Source organism: Scyliorhinus canicula, chromosome 1, assembly GCF_902713615.1.
Source record: "Scyliorhinus canicula chromosome 1, sScyCan1.1, whole genome shotgun sequence".
Lineage (NCBI taxonomy): Eukaryota > Metazoa > Chordata > Chondrichthyes > Carcharhiniformes > Scyliorhinidae > Scyliorhinus > Scyliorhinus canicula.
The window spans coordinates 222415392-222435352 of record NC_052146.1 but is presented as its reverse complement, the minus strand read 5'-3'; the positions used below and the strand labels follow the sequence as shown (position 1 = coordinate 222435352).

Here is a 19961-nt window from a genome sequence, read left to right as displayed (position 1 = left end):
TGGGTTAAGGGTTGTTCTTTTTCAGGAGAGTGGAGATGACATCAGATTTGAAGAGGGGAACAGTACATGAAAAGAGAGAACCACAGTTCTCAGCACACTTACGTTTTTCTCAGACTTCAAACAAGAAAATTATAATGAAATATTTATAAACTATATTCCCTTTGGGGCTCATATCATCCCAGAAATTGAATTAATTCTATTTGAACAAAGATTCAGAATGTCACTGTATATATGTGTCTCCCTGTCCCCAGTGGTAACAGTGTTTAGAGGCCGTGATGAACGCCAGTCTGTGCTCTACAAATATTTTTGATTGAAAGCAGGTTCTTATGTTACAAGTTGCAGGTGCAGTAGTAGGCTAGGTTATTTTGGCACCATGAAAGGGTTTCCTGCTGTGGAGTCACAGGAGAATGATAAATGTGTACTTTGTTTCCTTGTTAACAACACTGACACCTGCTGATCTGGCCTTGCTTCAAAACACACGTGGAATTCATATTCAATGAGATGAATGTAATGGAACAAATAGCTGGTGTTTTCATGCAATTCGCACTGGCTCTTCATTTGAAACGAGCCTACTCTCTACAGAAAACAGGTCACACACAAACTGCAATCCACAAGTTCTTCTGTTTGGAGCACTTTTGAGCATCTTTTCAACATATCCCTCATGAGAGGAAGACTATGTAAAATCAGCTGCATGTACACATTGGATTCAATAAACAACAGTAATGTTGTGAATTCTTGCTTATTAATGTTCATTTTTCCCCATTCACATTGTTTCAATACCTCTGCAATTTGATCAAATGTTTATTTGAATGATTTTGCTATCAGCCCCATGCCATAGCAAGAGCGAGCAGTCACCCAAGATAGCTGTTGTGCACCTCATTGCAGCTGGTTACAGATCAGCATTGATAGCTGTCTGTAGTAAGTTTCTCTTTCAGCCAAGAATCATGCATGTTACATATTGCTAGGGTTTCACAGTTTAAAAATTATTGGTCAACAACATTTGGCAGAAAAAATTCAAATTTTCAGAGACAACCCCGTGGTAAAATGTAAATTTCATGCAGGTATAGAATCATAGACAGTACAGAAAGCCCATTGAGTCTGCACGGACCCTCTGAAAGAAAGAGGTCCACTTGTCCCCTGTCTCCATAACACCACTATACATATATCGCTGGACACTTAAGGGGCAATTTTATCATGGCCAATCCACCTAACCTGCACATTTTTGGACTGTGGGAGGAAAACGGAGCACCCGGAGGAAACCCACGCAGACATGGAGAGAAAGTGCAAACTCCACATAGAGCCACCCAAGACCAGAATTGTACCCAGATCCCTGGCGCTGTGAGGCAGCAGTGCTAACCACTGTGCCACCGTGTCACTCCTAACTGATATCCATATTTTTTAAATCTACCTTTGTTGTGAAATTTGAGCAGGAATAATGTATGGACTGTTTTGCTGAATGGAGTGTTGGGTCAGGAGCATTCTGATGCATATATCTTTTTTTTAATAAAATATATTCTAATGCTGGGTTTAGAAGGAAATAGGGTGTGATTGCATACAACCTCTGGATTGTTGGCACAGAATATCAGTGTGTTCTGTGACTGATTGTTTTGATGTTTTTTAAACTATCTGAAACTTGTAATAAAAACAGGCCTGAGTTGTACCATGCCTAGGTTAGCTAGCCTTACTGATTGTAGAAATTCTGAGTCAGTCAGGATCTGTCAAAGAGCCAATAGTCTGTGACAACATTGTTACCCTATTTTTCTTTCTTCTTTGCATCAATTTTCTTCCTTCATACCCTCCTTTAAAAAGATGAGCCTAGAAAATCATTCACAAAACAGCACCATTATTTTCATGCGCTAAACAGCCAACTAAGCTTCCAATAAGGCAGATAAAATGTGTACATCCACCATATCAGATAATGCGAGTGCAGATTCGCAACACTTCAAAATAATATATTAAATTTGGGATGTTGTGTATCTTGCAGGACCCATTTTAGATTTTCGGTCGTTCCAGCATTCTACTCATCGTGTTTAATTTGCACAGCACAATAGCACTAATAAGTATAAGGCCCCATACTTTGTTGAATGTGTAGCTTGCCCCTGGCCACCCCCACAAGCTCAGTCACCCATTGCTTGCTCACCCTGGCCATGCTGGCCTGAAGCCCAATCGCTCGCCCTTTCTCATTTACCTGCAGACCGCTGCAACACCAGCTGAGAGTTCAGTTCTGATTCACCAGTAACTGCTCATCAGCTCTGTCGAAATTAGGCATGAAGTCCCATTGTTTGCAAAAGTAATTTCAGCTCAGAAATTGGAAGGACCATATCAACGTTTGCAGACAATGCCAAATTGAAGTTATAATTAATACTGAGAAAAACGGTGACAAAATTCAAGAAGACATTAACAAGCCTGTAGGTGGGCAAGCAAATTACAAATTAATTTCAATATAGATAATTGAGGTGGGATATTTTTACAAACGGAATAAGGGTACATACAGCCTTCTGAAAAATAAAGAGTCAAAATGGGATAACGGCATAAAGAGATATAGGAGTTCAAATTCTCAAATCATTAAAAGTAGCAGTTTAGCAAAGTCATAAAAAATTCAAATAAAGCATTAGGGCCATTTCGAGATGAATAGAACTCAATCAGAGAAGTAATGTTCAACAAACATTATGCCTTAATTACACTATTGTGCACAGTTCTTGTGTTCATCTACAGGATTTTGAGTTTTGGGTCAGGTTCCTTTTTTAAAAAATAATTTTTATTGAAAAATTTTGAATTTACACAACAACATCAAACCATTCTAAAATACCAACGATAATAGTAATAACAACAATCATAAACCTTCGCCTCTCCTCAATGAACAATCCAACATATTAACAACAACTTAAGTTAACCCAGTGTTAAGTTACACAACCGTAGCAAAAAACAATATAGAAACTATAGTTAGGAACCCCCCCCCTCCGGGTTGCTGCTGCTATTGACCAACATACCTATCTTTGAGCCAGGAAGTCCAGAAAAGGCTGCCACCGTTTATAGAACCCTTGTACTGATCCTGTCAGGGCAAATTTAACCCTTTCCAACTTTATAAATCCCGCTATGTCATTGACCCAGGTCTCCACACTTGGGGGCCTCGCATCCTTCCACTGTAGCAAGATCCTCCGCCGGGCTACTAGGGACGCAAAGGCCAGAACACCGGCCTCTTTCGCTTCCTGCACTCCCGGCTCCACCGCAACTCCAAAAATCGCGAGTCCCCACCCTGGTTTGACCCTGGATCCAACCACCCTCGACACCGTCCCCGCCACCCCCTTCCAGAATTCTTCCAGTGCCGGACATGCCCAGAACATATGGGCATGATTCGCTGGACTCCCCGAACACCTGGTGCACCTGTCCTCACCCCCAAAGAACCTACTCATCCTAGTCCCGGACATGTGGGCCCGGTGCAGCACCTTGAATTGGATGAGGCTAAGCCTCGCACATAAAGAGGAAGAGTTGACTCTCTTCAAGGCATCCGCCCAAGTCCCGTCCTCTATCTGCTCCCCAAGTTCCCCCTCCCATTTAGCCGTCAGCTCCTCCACTGACGACTCTTCCACCTCCTGCATTTACTTATAGATGTCAGACACCTTCCCCTCTCCGACCCACACCCCCGAAAGCACTCTGTCCATCGTCCCCCGCGAGGGCAGCAAAGAGAATCCCTCTACCTGTCGCCTAGCAAACGCCTTTACCTGCAAGTATCTGAACATGTTCCCTTGGGGAAGGCCAAATTTATCTTCCAGTTCCCCCAGGCCCGCAAACCTCCCGCCAATAAACAGGTCCCTCAATTTACTGATGCCCACCCTTTGCCACCCCCTAAATCCCCCATCCTTGTACCCCGGGATGAACTGATGATTGCCACCCAGTGGAGCCTCCATCGAGCCCCCTGTTTCCCCCCGATGCCGTCTCCACTGTCCCCAGATTCTTAGGGTCGCCGCCACCACCGGGCTCGTGGTAAACCTCTTAGGGGAGAGCGGCAGCGGCGCCGTTACCATGGCACCCAGGCTCGTACCTCTACATGACGCCATCTCCATTCTTTTCCACGCCGCCCCTCCCCCCTCCGTCACACATTTACGCACCATTGACACATTGGCCGCCCAATAGTACCCCAAAAGGTTGGGCAGCGCCAGCCCGCCTCTATCCCTCCCTCGCTCCAGGAAAACCCTCTTCACTCTCGGAGTCCCATGTGCCCACACAAAGTTCAAGATACTGCTAGTCACTCTCCTAAAGAAGGCCCTGGGGATAAAGATGGGCAGGCACTGAAAGAGGAACAAGAACCTCGGAAGCACCGTCATTTTGCCGGACTGCACCCTCCCTGCCAACGACAATGGCAACATGTCCCACCTCTTGAACTCCTCCTCCATTTGATCTACAAGTCTGCTGTAATTATGTTTGTGAAGAGTCCCCCAGTCCCTGGCCACCTGCACCTCCAGGTACCTAAAAGTCTCCCCTGCCCTCCTAAGCGGGAGCCTACCAATTCCTTCCTCCTGGTCCCCAGGGTTGGGTCAGGTTTCTGATGGTGGGGTTATACTGGGGTCCCCAAACACTCAAGTGATTTTCCCTGTGTTGGTCAGTTAGTAGTCATAGAGCGAATTTTAGAAATCATGGTAGTGTCAGGCAACCATTGTTGAGGAAATATTCTTGCACAGAGAGGCTGTGGCTGTGACCAGGTAGGCAGGGGTGGCCTCAAAGCCTGCTTGAAGTGCTAGGTTCTCTGGTCCACTGCAAGGAGGCCATCTATAGTCTGGACTGGTGTCAAAAGATCAACAGGTAAAAAGTAAGAGCAGATAGTTCTGATAAAGCCTAAACAAATTCCCAAGAGGGGGAAAGATTGGGCATCCATAGCTCTAGCTTCCCAGTTTAGTCAAAATGTAGAGGTTAAAATGAAGTGGAAAAAGTAGGCTTCAGATTAATGTGAAGTTCATCATAGAGAACCAAACTACATACAGAAAGCACAGAGATCTGAAAAACAAAATTAGAAGGACAAAGAGTGTATGGAGGAATAGATCAGTGGGTAAGGAACAAGATCATTAATTTTTTTTGAAAAATGTCAATAGATAAAGGATCATCAAAGGAAAGTTGGAGCCAATTTTCTTCTTTTCATTTATTCATGGGATGTGGGTGTTGCTGGTAAAGTCAGGATTTATTACCCATTCCTAATTACATTTGAGAAGATGGTGGTGAGCCACTACTTTGAACTGCTTCAGTCCATGTGGTGTCCCCCTTTGCAAATCACAGGTTTGGAAGGCGCCTTCCAATTTCATGCTACAGCCACTGTGCGCCCGTGGTGGTAGAAGTGAATCTTTAAAGTGCTGTAAGGGGTACCAAGCATACACACCTCCTGCATGGTGTTAAGCGTTTTTGAGTGTTGCTGGAGATGCATTCATTTCGGAAAGTGGAGAGCATTACATCATATTCCTGACTTGTGCCTTGTGGATGCTGGGCAGGCTTTGGGGAGTCAAGAGGTTAATTAATTACAGCAGAATTCTCACCCTCCCTGTAGCCACAATTTGTGTGACTAGTTCTGTTAAGTTTCTAGTTAGTGATACCATTCAAGGTATTGATGGTGGGACATTCAACATATCACCACATTATAGGAAGGATGTGGAAGCTTTGGAAAGGGTTCAGAGGAGATTTACTAGGATGTTGCCTGGTATGGAGGGAAGGTCTTACGAGGAAAGGCTCAGGGACTTGAGGTTGTTTTCGTTAGGGAGGGGAAGGCTGAGAGGTAACTTAATAGAGACATATAAGATAGTCAGAGGGTTAGATAGGGTGGACAGTGAGAGTCTCTTTCCTCGGATGGTGATGACCAACACGAGGGAACATAGCTTTAAATTGAGGGGTGATAGATATAGGACAGATGTCAGAGGCAGTTTCTTTACTCAGAGAGTAGTAGGGGTGTGGAACGCCCTGCCTGCAACAGTAGTAGACTCGCCAACTTTAAGGGCATTTAAGTGGTCACTGGATAGACATATGGATGAAAATGGAATAGTGTAGGTCAGATAGGCTTCAGATGGTTTCACAGGTCGGCGCAACATCGAGGGCCGAAGGGCCCGTACTGCGCTGTAGTGTTCTATGTTCTATCTTTGAATGTCAAATTGGAAATTATATTTGTCTGGCACTTGTGTGGCATAGAAGTTAATTTGCCACTTATCAGCTGAAGCCTGAATACTGCTCGGGTCTTACTGGATGTGGGCAGAGACTGCTTCATTAACCAAGGAGTTATAAATGGAACTGAACATTGTGCAGTTATCCCCAAGCATTTGACCTTATGATTTATGGAAAGATATTGATGAACCAAGTGAAGATGTTTTGGCCTAGGGCACAATCCTTATGAGCACCTGTAGCAATGTCCTGGGGCTGACATCATTGGCATAACACCACAGCCATCTACCTTTGTACGAGGTATGGCTCCAGCCAATGGAGAGTTTTCCGATTGCCATGGATTTTACAAGGGTTCCTTGATGCTACACTTGAACAAGACTGTTGTGGTGTCAAAATATGTCACACCCTCCTTTCCTCTGGAATTCAGTGTTTTCCCCCACTTTCTGTCCCTTAGCCAATTCACGCTGCCACTGCCCTTGAATGCCACGTGCTTGAATTTTGCAAAGAAGTCTGTTAGATGGCACATTTAATAATTTCAGAAGACAGAGAGTAGGAGAATGGAAAGCTACTCTAATTAAGCGGTTAGTGATAGCTCCCAAAGATCTGTGTTGCAGTGTCAACTATTCACTGTATTTATTAGAGAAGGACAATGGAATCAAAAGCCACATATCCAGATTTACCAATAACGGAAAAACGGGCAGCACCACGAGTAGTGTAGATGGAAGTGTAAAATTAGGGATATTGATAGCGAATGGGCAGATCTGTGGCAAATGGATTTAAGTGTAGAGAAGTGTGAGGGCATCTTACATTTGATTTGAAATGGAATTAACAGAATACTTTTCAAATGATGAAAAGCTAGAAGTGGTGGAGTCGAAAGAGACTTGGAAATCCAGGTACATAAATCATTAAAATGCCATGAACTGATTTTTTTTTTCTCTGCTATGTGCTGGGTCAGAGATGATGGCCTCCAACGACCACAACAACAATTTTCCATTGTTCCCGGTATGACTCCAAACAACGGAGGGTCTCCCCCTGATTCTCATTGACTTCGGTTTTGCTAGTGTTCATTGATGCCAGGCTTGGTCAAGTGCTGCCTTGATGTCGGGCCAGTCACTCTCACCTCCCTGCTGGGTTTCAGCTATTTTGTCCATGTTTGGACCAAGGCTGTGATGAGGTCGGAACCCAAGTGGCCCGAGCGGAATACAAACTGAGCATCAATGAGCAGGTTATTGCTGTGGCACGGTAGCATTGTTGCTTCACAGCTCCAGGGTCCCAGGTTTGATTCCCGGCTTGGGTCACTGTCTGTGTGGAGTTTGCATATTCTCCCTCTTTCTGCGTGGGTTTCCTCCGGGTGCTCCAGTTCCTCCCACAAGTCCCGAAAGATGTGCTGTTCAGTGAATTAGACATTCTGAATTCTTCCTCTGTGTACCCAAACAAGCAGCAGAATGTGGCGACGATGGGCTTTTTACAGTAACTTCACTGCAGAGTTAATGTAAGCCTACTTGTGATATAAAGATTATTAATAAGTAAGTGCCGCTTGATGGCAATTTCAATGACACCTTCCATCACTTTGATGATCAATAGGGGGCTGATGAGTTGATAGTTGCTCAAGTTCGATTTGTCCTGCTTTTTGTGGACAGGACATACCTAGGCAATTATCTATGTTATCGGTTGGATGCCAGTGTTGTAGCTCTACTGGACCAGCCTGGCTAGGGGTACGACAACTTCTGAACCATAAGTTTCAGTGCTACTGGCAGAATGTTGTCAGGGCCCATAGCCTTTTTAGTATCAACTGGTACAAAACATAATCAAAAAGGCTAATTGAATCCAGGCCTTTACATACTTTCTAAATGGTTAACAACTAGAAATGGTGGAGGTCCGAAGATACTTGGAGATCCCAGGTACATAGGTCATTAAAATATCATGAACAACTACAGAAAATAATCACAAAGGCTAATGAATGCTGGCCTTTATATATAACAAACTAGAATGCAAGGGAGAAGAAGTCATGCTTCAACTATACAAAGCCCTAGTTAGACCACACCTGGAATACAGTGAGCAGGTCTGGTCACTAAACTGTAAGAAGGATGTATTGGAGTTGTAGGGAGTGCAGCGTAGATTTACTAGAACAATATCTGGACTCCAAAGGTTAAATTATGATCGGAAATTAAACAAACATTGTTACATTTACTAGAACAATATATGGACTCCAAAGGTTAAACTATGAGAGGAAATTAAACTAAGTATTAATTCCCTGGTCTTTAGAAGGTTAAGAGGTGGATAGGTTGAAATTTTCAAGATATCGAGGAGAACAGATAGGTAAGACAGTGAGAAACTATTTCTGCTTGTTCGGGATTCTAGAACTAGGGGTATGGTCTAAAATTTAGACGCAAACCCTTCAGGAATGAAATTCTGAAACACCTCTACACACAGGGTGATTGAAGTCTGGAACTATCTTCCACAAATGCTAGTTGATGCTAAATCAGTTGATAAATTAAAAACTGAGATTGATAGATGTTTGTTAACCCAAAGTATTAAGAGTTACAGGGCAAAGGCAGGTAGTTATATCACTGATCAGGCATGAACTAATTGAATAGCAGAACAGGCTCAAGGGCTAAATGGTCTATATTCCTCTATCTTTGTGTCCTATTTACAATTTGACTCTATATTTTCTCCCCTTCTCTCGCTCTCTCTCTCTCACTGCTCTCTCTTTCACTGCTCGCTCTCCTCTCTGTTTCACTGCGCTCTCTCGCACTCACTGGGCTATTTTGAAATGATGACTGTCACACTGATTCACAGATACTGCCATTCATTTCTCTCATCCTTTCTCTACTTGCCTTGTGGCAAATGGTTCATTTGATTACCCAAAATCCATGTTTCTGCCAATGTTCCCTTTGAGCTGAATAGATATGTGGCTGCACAGCAGTGCAGAATTTACTGCACAGGGGACAACCGGCTGCATACAAGAAACAGTCCCTTTAAGATGTGTGCATGTGCAGTAATCTTAAAGAGACTGTGTAGTGTAACAAACAGGCCGCACACAGCGGGCGCAATGGTTGCTGGTAGTAATTTTCTTGCCTGACACCTACTTTCGCACCCGTTCTAAAGTTGCCAGCTCTTACTGAGTTTTGCTTCCATGGCTACTAGAACTACCATGACACTGATTACTTGCCCAAGTGGCCATATTTCATGTGCAAACTTTCTAGCAAGTTAGTTAATTCTGTTCTCATCCAGTGGTCATCATGTACTTTCCCAAATGCTTCTGCATCATGATCAGGAGGGGTAATACAGTTGTTTTTCCCCGACTTAACTTTGAGATCTTGCCGTCAATTGTCACGTCTCTGTTGCTGCCTGGCAGCATGAAGTGCAACAGAATATGTCTTTCTTCACTAGCAAGCTTCCCAAACACTGCCTCTTGTTTACTGACAGGTGATATCATTGAAATGCCATCTATTGAGATGGGAACTTCCCATAGCTAAACAGATTAGATGGGACGAGTTTTGAATATAGACAGATATTACATCCAAATGATCTCTGATCAATGTAGATTAGCTGCTAGTCCCGTGACATTGGACTTCTGAAATTGGGGCTGCGACTTCATATTGTGTAAATTATCTTCTCAGGATGATAGTTGGTGAAATAGCGTGAAGTATGTGAACATACTTAACCTCCGGTATCCTTTCCTTTGTTTACATCAGTGAACACATTGTCACTTTTGGCAAAAGGTTTATACTGTTGCATATTTCTTGCTCTAGTTTTTGCTACAGTGTGGAATTAATTTGTACAGTTATTACATGTAAGAAAAAAGATAAATAGTAAAATTCAAAATATTTTAACAGATTTCATTTGGTGAGAAATTGATTACTTCATTTGTGTGGTTGGGTAACCAATATCCAGTTCAAAATCTAATGATTTTCAGCAAAACATGTCAACATGACATTACAAAATTGAACTGGAGAAAATAATTTTTAGTATGAAGACATGTTGACTTTAGATTTTCCTAAATTCATCTGTCTTCTGTTTTTCTTTCCGTCCTTCGGGTACAAACAAGTCATGAAATTGTCACCTCTAATTGCAGCATTTATCTTGCAGTAGGTTAATAAATGTGTGCTCTAAAAGGGAATTGATCCTTGTATTACTACGATTTCTCTTTGTGTATTTCCTGAGAGTATTTTTCTCTCTGCAACAATGGTTTGCTGCAGGGGTCAGTTGTCATAACGTCTGAGTGGAGAATAGTCACTTGACCACTGACAGCACATTGCTGATTGGACAATAGGCGAGATAGTGGAAACAGGACATGTTAGTTGTTTCCTACTAATCAGTGGGAATTTCTCCCTCTGTGTGATGTTGCAGAAGGCAGTGTCTAAACTCTAAATCTTTTTGCAGCTTCAGAGCTCAATTTTAGAATTGTTGTCTGTAGGGCAGGTGTTCAACCACAAATCTCCCAGTCGACTTGATCATTTGTGTGGGCGATGTTAGATGCAGAATGTAGCATTTCATTATGCAGTGTACTGGTTTAACACTGAACATTTTCAGTAATAAAGTACCAGAATAATTTAACGAAGATTAGACGGTATTGCTTAGCACCAGTAAATCTCCATTCAGATCAATTAATAGGCTCGTAAGCATCATAAAGAATAGAACTAACTCTTCTAATTTTATAGCCGGTTCAGGTTCCTTGCAAGGACCGCAGACTCCACAATCTACCAGCAGTTCAGTGGCAGAAGGCGGAGATTTGAAGCCACCAACACCTGTATCAACGCCACATGGACAAATGACACCCATTCAGGGTAACAGGTATGGAGAAAGCAAAACATCAAAACTTTTTGTTGGTATTGTCCAATGGAGAATTGATTACTTTTGCCAAGATAGAAAAGGTGGAAAAATTGATCTAAGTTTTAGGCTGACCTTAAGAGATATGCAGACAAATCAAATCATCAATTTGAATTGCTAACGTCATGAACTAGATTTTGTTTGTTCATGGAATGTGAGCATCACTGGGAAGACCATCCCTAATTGCCCTTGAGGCGGTGATGAGTTGCCTACTTAACCATTGCTGTCATTGTGGTGTAGATACGTACACAATGCTGTTAGGGAGGGACCAGAATTTTGATTTCCTGACAGTGAAGGAACGGCAATGTCGTTCCAAGTCAAGATGGTGTGTGAATTGGAGGGGAACTTGCAGGTTGTGGTATTCAACTGTGCCTGTTGTCAGAGGAGCCTTGGCGAGTTGAATCTGGTTGATGGTGCACACTGCAGCCACTCTGCACCAGTGGCAGAGGGAGTGATTGTTTAAGGTGGTGGATGGGTGCCAGTCAAGTGGAATGATGTAAAGCTTCTTGAGTGTTAATGGAGCTGTATTATCCAGGCAAGAGAGGAGTATTCCATCACAGTCCTGACATGTGCCTTGCAATGTTAGACAGGTGTTGGTAAGATAGGAGATGAATTACTTATTCCCAGCCTTTGACCTGTTCTTGTAGCCTCAGTAATTATGTGATTGTTCCAGTTAAGTTTCTGTTCAATAGTAACCCCCAAGATGTTAATGATGGGGGATTCAGCAATTGCAATCCATTGAAAGTCAAGAGGAGATGGTGAGATTCTCTTTTTGTCAGAGATGGTCATTGTCACTTCTGTGGCACAAAATATTACTTGCCCAAGCTTGAATGTTGTCCTGGTCTTGCTGCATATGGGCATGGACTGCTTCAATACCTGAACAGTAACAAAAAGAACTGAACACTGCAATCATCAGTAAATAATCCCATTTATGACCTTATGATGGAAGGAAGGACACCAATAAAACAGTGAAGTTGTTTGAGCCCAGAGCACTGCCATGAGAAACTTCTGAAGCTAATGTCTTGGGATTGAGGTAATTGTCCTCCAAAAACCACAACCATTTTCCTTTGTGCTAGGTACGATTCCAACTAGTGGAGTGTTTTCCTCCAATTTTCCATTGACTTCAGTGTTACTTGGACTCCATGATGCCACATTTGGTCAAAGGCTGCCTTAATGTCAAGGGCAGACACTATCAACTCACCACCTCAATTCAAATCTTTTGCCCAAGTTTGAACCAAGGCTGCAAATAAGCTCTGGAGCCAAATAGTCCTGGCAGAACCTAAACTGAACATTGGTGAGCAAGTTACTGCAAAGTAAGTGTTGCTTGATTGCACTACCAGCAACACCTTCCAACTGTTTTGTGTAGCAACACCTTCTGCCCCTTTGTAGATTGATGGGGCAATAATTAGCCAGATTGCATTTGTCAAGTGTTTTGTGGAATGAACACACCTGAGAATTGTTTTCACTTTGTCAGCTGCATGGCAATATTGTGGCACTATTGGAACGGCTTGGTAAGCAATGTGACTAGTTTTGGAGCACAACTCTTTATACCTGGGATTCAATTGCAGGCCCATAGGCTGTTGCTCAGACTTCTATTGAAATCATGTGGCATGAATCGTACTGACTAAAGTCTGACAACTGTGATGCTGGGGGATTTAAGAAGGTCAAGATGGTTTATCCACTCAGCACTTCTTGAAGATGGCTAAAAACTTTTCAGCCTCATTATTGGAAAGACATGCTGAACTCTGCCATCATTAAAGATGTAGATAAAAGAAAATTACTGCGGATGCTAGAATCTGAAACCAAAGTGAAAACGCTAGAAAATCTCAGCAGGTCTGGCAGCATCTGTAGGGAGAGAAAAGAGCTAACGTTTCGAGTCCAGATGACCCTTTGTCAAAGCTATAAGACAGAGAAAGTGGGAAATATTTATACTGTGGAGTGAAGATGAAAGATGAGTCATAGCCACAGAAACCCAGGGAAACGGGGTGCTAATAGCCACAGAAACCCATAGCCACAGAAATCCATGCTTAACATCCCAGGCCCAAAACACTCATTACAGGTTAAGCAGCATTTTACTTGCATCTCTTTCAATTTGGTCTATTGCATTTGCTGCTCCCAATGTGGTCCCCTCTATATCGGAGAGATCAAATGCAGACTAGGTGATCGCATTAGTGAGCATCTTTGGTCTGTGTGTATTCAACACTCTGACCTTCCGATTGCTTGCCATTTTAACACAAGACCCTGCTCTCATGCCCACATGCCGCAATGTTCCAGTGAAGCTCAACGCAAGCTGGAGGAACAACATCTCATCTTCCAATTAGGCTACAGCCTTCCGGTCTCAACATCGAGTTCAACAACTTCAGATGATTAGCTCTCCCCCACCTCGATCCATTTGTTTTCATCCCATTTAATTTTAAATGTCTTTTACCATTTCTTTTGTTCTTGTCTTTCTTTATATATATTCACCCCCTATCTTATCCACCTTTCATTACCCTTTCTCCTCTTTGCTTCCCCCTTCCCCTCCCCCCAACATCTACATCTGTCACAGTTTACCCTCTGATGTTAGTTTCTCTGCAGTTTGGCCTTTCACACCTTTTGTTCTCTCTGGGGACTGCCATCAGCATTCTTTCCCCTTGGTTTCTGTGTCTATTAGCACCCGGTTTCCCTGGGTTTCTGTGGCTATGACTCATCTTTCATTCTCACTCCACAGTATAAATATTTCCCACTTTCTCTCTCTATAGCTTTGACAAAGAGTCATCTGGACTCGAAACGTTAGCTCTTTTCTCTCCCTACAGATGTTGCCAGACCTACTGAGATTTTCCAGCAATTTTTCTTTGGTTGAAGATGGAGATGTTTGTGGAGCCTTCTCATCCTGTTGGTTGTTTAATTGTCCACGAGCACTTGTGACTGGATGTGGCAGGACTGCAGAGCTTTCACACAGAATCACAGAAAATACAATGGAGGAAAGGCCCTTCAGGCCATCGAGTCTGTACCGACACGTGAAAAACACTTGACCTATCTACCTAATCCCATTTGCCAGCACTTGGCCCACAGCCTTGAATGTTATGACGTGCCAAGTTCTCATCCAGGTACTACTTAAAGGATGTGAGGCATCCCGCCTCTACCACCCTCCCAGACAGTGCATTCCAGGCAGTCACCACCCTCTGGATAAAATGCTTTTCTTCACATCCCCCCCCCAAACCTCCTGGCCCTCACCTTGAACTTGTGTCCCCTCGTAACTGACCATTCAACTCCGGGGAACAGCTGCTCCCAATCCACCTGTCCATACCCCTCAAAATCCTGTACTCCTCGATCAGGTTGCCCCTCAGTCTTCTCTGCTCCATAACTTAAATGATCCATCCCAGGCTACATCCTGGTGAATCTCCTCTGCACGCCTTCCAGTGCAATCATATCCTTCCTATAATGTGGCGACCAGAACTGCACACAGTGCTCCAGCTGTGGCCTCACCAAACTTTTATACAACTCCATCATGACCTCCCTACTTTTGCAGTCTATGCCTTGATTGATAAAGGCAAGTTTATGCCTTTGTCACCATCCTACTAACCTGCCCTCCCACCTTCCGAGATCTATGGACAAACACGCGAACGTCCCTTTGTTCCTCAGAACTTCCCAGTGTCAGACCATTCATTGAATAATTTCTTGTCAAATTTCTCCTTCCAAAGTGTATCACTTCACACTTTTCAGGGTTAACTTCCATCTGCCACTTATCCATCCTTTTGACCATCCCGACTATATTTTCCTGTAACCCAAGACACTCCACGGGCGCGATTCTCCGCCCCCCCACGACGGGTCGGAGATTAGCAGGAGGGCCTTCCCGACATTTTTCCCAACCTCCCGCTATTCTCTCTCCCCCCCCCCCCCCCCCCCCCCCACAGCCGCCCCACGACACGAATCGCTGCTCGCCATTTTTTTACGGCGAGCAGCAATTCTCCCCTATCCAATGGGCCGATTTCCCAGGCATTTACGGCCGTTTTCACAAATTTAAACACACCTGCTATCACAGTTATCAAAGTGCCGTTCTGCACAACCATGCCACCGATTGGGGCCGTGCCAAGGGTGGCATGGGCCCGCGATCTGTGCCCACCGATCGCGGGCAGCGGGTCCGATTCCCGCGCACTCTTTGTCCCTCCGCCGCCCCGCAGGATCAGGGCGGCTGAGGGGCATGACGGACCGCGCATGCGCGGGTTAGACGCATATGCGCAATGACGTCATCCGTGCATGCGCGGGTTGGAGCCGTCCAACCCGCGCATGCGCGGCTGACGTCATCGTGCGCGTCAGCCGCCGTGAGTCTTGGCGGCCGGGTTTAGCGAACGTTCGCTAAGCCCGTGCTGCCGTTCCTCCCGGGACCGCGATGCTAGCCCCGACCGGGGGGGTGAATCGGGTCCCGGGAGGGGGCGCGGAGGCTGCCGTGAAACACGGCCGGTTTCACGGCAGCCTTTACGACTCTCCGCATTTGCGGAGAATCGCGCCCCACATCTCTGTTAACCACCCAGCCAATCTTTGTGTCATCCACAAACTTACTGATCCTACCCCCACAAAGTCATTTATGTTGTTTATGCAAATCATGAATAATAGCACAGATCACTGTGGTATGCCACTGGAAACTGGCTTCCAGTCACTAAAGCAGCTATCTATCATCACCCTATGTCTCCTACAGCTAAGTCAATTTTGAATCAACCTTATCAAATTACCCTATATCCCATCTGCATTTGCCTTTTTTATAAATCACCCATGTGGGACCTTGTCAGAGTCTTTGCTGAAGTTCATAAAAACTACATCAACTGAACTGTCCTCATCTACAGATCTTTGATCTGTTCCAGTAGTTCTAGTAGTTCTGGGATTGCTTAGCTCTGTCTACAGCATACTGGATTCACTGTTCAACATGCAAGTAGTCCTGTGCTTCACTGGGTTGCCTCAATTTTAGTACTCTCATGGACCGATGCATACACAACAGGCAGATTAGTGAGGGCAAGGTTTAGTCAGGTTTTTCTTCTCCTCCTTGCTGGTTCTCTCATCACTTTCTGCAAACCCAGTCTCTTGGCCAGCTCGGTCAGTTGTGGTGCTACTAGCCAGCATAGGTGATGGAACTTGAAGTTCCTCCACCCATTCTGTGTCCTTGCTACCCTCAGTTCTTCCAAGTGACGTTCAACGTGGAGGAATGCTGATTTATCGGTTGACGGAGGGAAGTAGATAGTAATCAGCTTAAGGTTTCCTTACCCATGTTTCACCTGATGCCACAAGACTTCATAGTGTCCAGAATCAATGTTGAGCACTCCGAGGCCCAACCCCTCTTTTGTTTGCTGCCACCTCCGTTATGTGTATTGTCCTGGTGGGACTGGTAATACCCAGGAATGGAGAAGGTGGTGTCTAGGACAAGGAATAATTCTGTGAGTTTGACCATGTCAGATTTAAGTAGAGTAGGGACAGTTCCTCAATTCTGGCACATGTCCCCGAATGTTAGTGAGGAGGGCTTTGTAGCGTTAATTGAACTGGGTACACCTTTGTCATATTCAATGCCCTAGGCTGATACTGGGCGGTGAGTTATTTTCTGCCGTAATTGCCTGTTAGACCATTTCAGAGGGCAGTTAAGAATTACTCTGGATCTGGAGCCACATGTTGGCCAGACCCTGTGAGTACTGCAGATTTCTTTCCCGAAAGGACATTACTTGGTCACCATTACATAGTATTCATAATTTAGTTAATTAATTGAATACGAATGCCCCTCTCACCAGCTGCCATTCCCACTGAAGGTAGATAGATAGATAGAGATAGAGAAATACAGCACAGAACAGGCCCTTCGGCCCACGATATTGCGCCGAACTTTTGTCCTAGGTTAATCATAGAATTTTGGACAATTTTTCATGGCCAATCCACCCAACCTGCACATCTTTGGGCTGTGGGAGGAAACCGGAGTACCCGGAGGAAACCCACGCAGTCACGGGGAGGATGTGCAGACTCCACACAGACAGTGACCCAAGTCGAAATCGAACTTGGGACCCTGGAGCTGTGAAGCAATTGTGCTATCCACAATGCTACCGTGCTGCCCTTAAGAAGTTAACCTACACTCCATTATTCTACCCTAATCCATGTACCTATCCAATAGCCGCTTGAAGGTCCATAACTTTTCCGACTCAACTACTTCCACAGGCAGTGCATTCCATGCCCCCACTACTCTCTGGGTAAAGAACCTGCCTCTGACATCCCCTCTATATCTTCCACCATTTATCTTAAATTTATGTCCCCTTGTAATGGTGTGTTCCACCCGGGGAAAAAGTCTCTGACTGTCTACTCTATCTATTCCCCTAAGGTATTCAAACATTTCTAAATTAAATTGTTAATATAGAGAACATAAAAATATAGATTTACCATCAGTTCTGAAAGGAGACTGGGATGACAGATCTATTTTACACTGCAGCAGAAAAGAATAAGGAGTCTTGATATAAATTCTTCAAATTATGAAATTTTATCAAGTGACTGGGGAAAAACGGTTTCCTCTAATTGTTGTAAATTGTTATAATCTGGAATTCACTAGCTGAAAGATTTAGATTTATTGCCATGTGTACTGAGGTACAGAGTCAAGTATTGTTCTGCATACAGTCCAGCAGATCACTCCATGCATAAAAGCACACAAGAAAACATAGAACATAGGATCAATACACTATGTACATGATGTAAATATATAAACATAGACATTGGGTGCAGCATACAGAGTATAGGGTGGTGGAAGCAGATTTAATCATAGTTTTCTGAGGCAATTGGATATATACTTGAAAAGAAGCAATTTGCAGGGCTAGGGGGAAAGAACAGGTGAGTGTGACTAATTGGTTAGTTCTTTCAAAGAGTTAGCATAGGTATGATGTATTGAATAACATCTTACTCTGTAATAGACTATGGGCGTGATCGGGGCAGCTGGTCAAAATTCCTCCCCAATTGGCGAGGAGCCTTTCCTGCCGGCGAGCTTCAGTTGCTGGCGATGAGAAATACCCTGCTAAACGTGCCACTCGACGGACTTTAACTCAAATCCACTAAATCGCACCTTATGATTCTAATTGAGAATTCAATGGCAAATGCGCCATTGAAAATTGTCACTGAGAGTGAGGAGAGAGATTGGGCTAATTTCTTTACACAAGAAATGTTTTGCCACTAGTTAGTAAATTGTATTAGTTTATAAAAACTCGAAGGCGGAGATGAGAGCAAATAAGAATAAAAGGAAATTTTCCAGCATAATTGAGCTGCGATTTTCTTAAAGAAAAAGACCCAATCCAAAGAGGTTTGAATTTACTGAATCTGGTTTATTCAAAGAACTATCTATGTAATACATCTTTTGTCTGAGAGCACTCCCAGTCAATTCTTTCATTATAAATTCCTATGTGCACATTTTCTTTTTTAAATTTAGAGTGCCCAATTCATTTTCTCCAATTAAGGGGCAATTTAGCGTGGCCAATCCACCTACCCTGCACATCTTTGTGTTGTGGAGGTGAAACCCACGCAAACACGAGGAGAATGTGCAAACTCCACACGGACAGTGACCCAGAGCCGGGATCGAACCTGGGACCTCGACGCCATGAGGCAGCAATGCTAACCACAGCGCCACCGTGATGCCTCTATGTGCACATTTAAAATAGAAACTGATGCTGTAAACTTGTCAAATTGTAATTAATGTGAAACAAATATCTGAATTATCCAAATAAATGGATGAAACCTGGCAAGCCAAAGATTTTATTCATCAAGTAAGCCAAAATATTAGAATATCCAAAAATCATTAAGGTGTAGACTGACTATTGAAGAATATTTTGCACTCTTAACTTGGCAGGTTGGAAATATTTTGCTACCTTGCGTAGGATAACATAGGAAATGTAATATACATAGAAAATCAAATTAAATAGTCCTACCAACTTATTTAAAAAACATTTTCTACCCTAAAATGTTAATAAGCAGTGCCCAAGAACATACATAAGTATGTCATGCCCGACAACATTCATAGGTAATTCCCTTTTTAAAGTTTGACTATTATGGTTTGTAATGTGTGTCATCTCTCTCTACTAATTGGAGCAGTGCAGTTGGACTTTAATTGTCTGTGACCCCTGTATTGGTGGGGGGTCACTGGATCCCTTTTATAAATACAGCTCTCATAGAAACATAGAAAATAAGAGCAGGATTAGGCCATTTAGCTCTTTGAGCTTGCTCCAACATTAATTATGATCATGGCCGATCATCCAATGAAGTAACCGATTCACGTTTTCCCCAAGATCCTTTCATCACTTTAGCTGCAAGAGCTTTATCTAACTCTCTCTTGAAATCATTCTAGACGTAATCGAGCCAAATGGGAACAATGTTCCATAGCGAGTGTGTTTAGCCGCATGTTTACCGGCACCCACAGCGGTGAGAAACACAATGCTATCTAACATGGCTCCGGTTAAATACAGGGCATCAGCGGAAAATGCGCGGCAAGGCTGCACTTAGATACATTTCCTGCATCCCAACCACTTAAGCGACCCACAAACCCACCAGCCCCCAAAGTCCCAACTCACTGTGAGGGGGTCCCTGGGCCCCTTGCACCCGCACAAGGCACCCTCAGCCCAAACACCACCTTGTAAAAAAAAAAATGCTAGCATTTGCATATTGGCAGTGCCAGCCTGGCATGCTGGCAGTGCCACCTGGGCACCTTTGCATTGCCAGGCTGGCAGTGCCAAGTTGCCCAGGTGGCACAAGCAGTTCCAGGGTACCATCCTAACCAAAGGGCATGCACCTTGGGGCCTCCAATCCTCTGGGAGACACCCACCTGCGCCGTTCCATCTGGTCCCCGTTTGTGAAGACCAGGGGCAAAATTGTCCGACCCCCCGCAGGGTCGGAGAATCGCCCGGGGCCGACGAAAATCCCGCCCCCACCAATTCCTGGGTGACGGAGAATTCCTGCCACGGCGGGGGCGGGATTTTCGTCGGCCCCGGGCGATTCTCCGACCCTGCGGGGGG

At 44.1% G+C, this 19961-nt stretch overlaps 1 protein-coding gene across 1 annotated transcript in view; it reads left to right on the top strand.

Moving 5' to 3' along the window:
* arid1b (AT rich interactive domain 1B (SWI1-like)) overlaps positions 1–19961 on the top strand; it is a 633019-nt gene that overhangs the window by 568711 nt on the left and 44347 nt on the right. The window contains exon 16 of the mRNA XM_038808360.1: positions 10800–10932. Within this exon, the coding sequence (XP_038664288.1) occupies positions 10800–10932 (133 nt within the window). The remainder of the gene's footprint in view (positions 1–10799; positions 10933–19961) is intronic.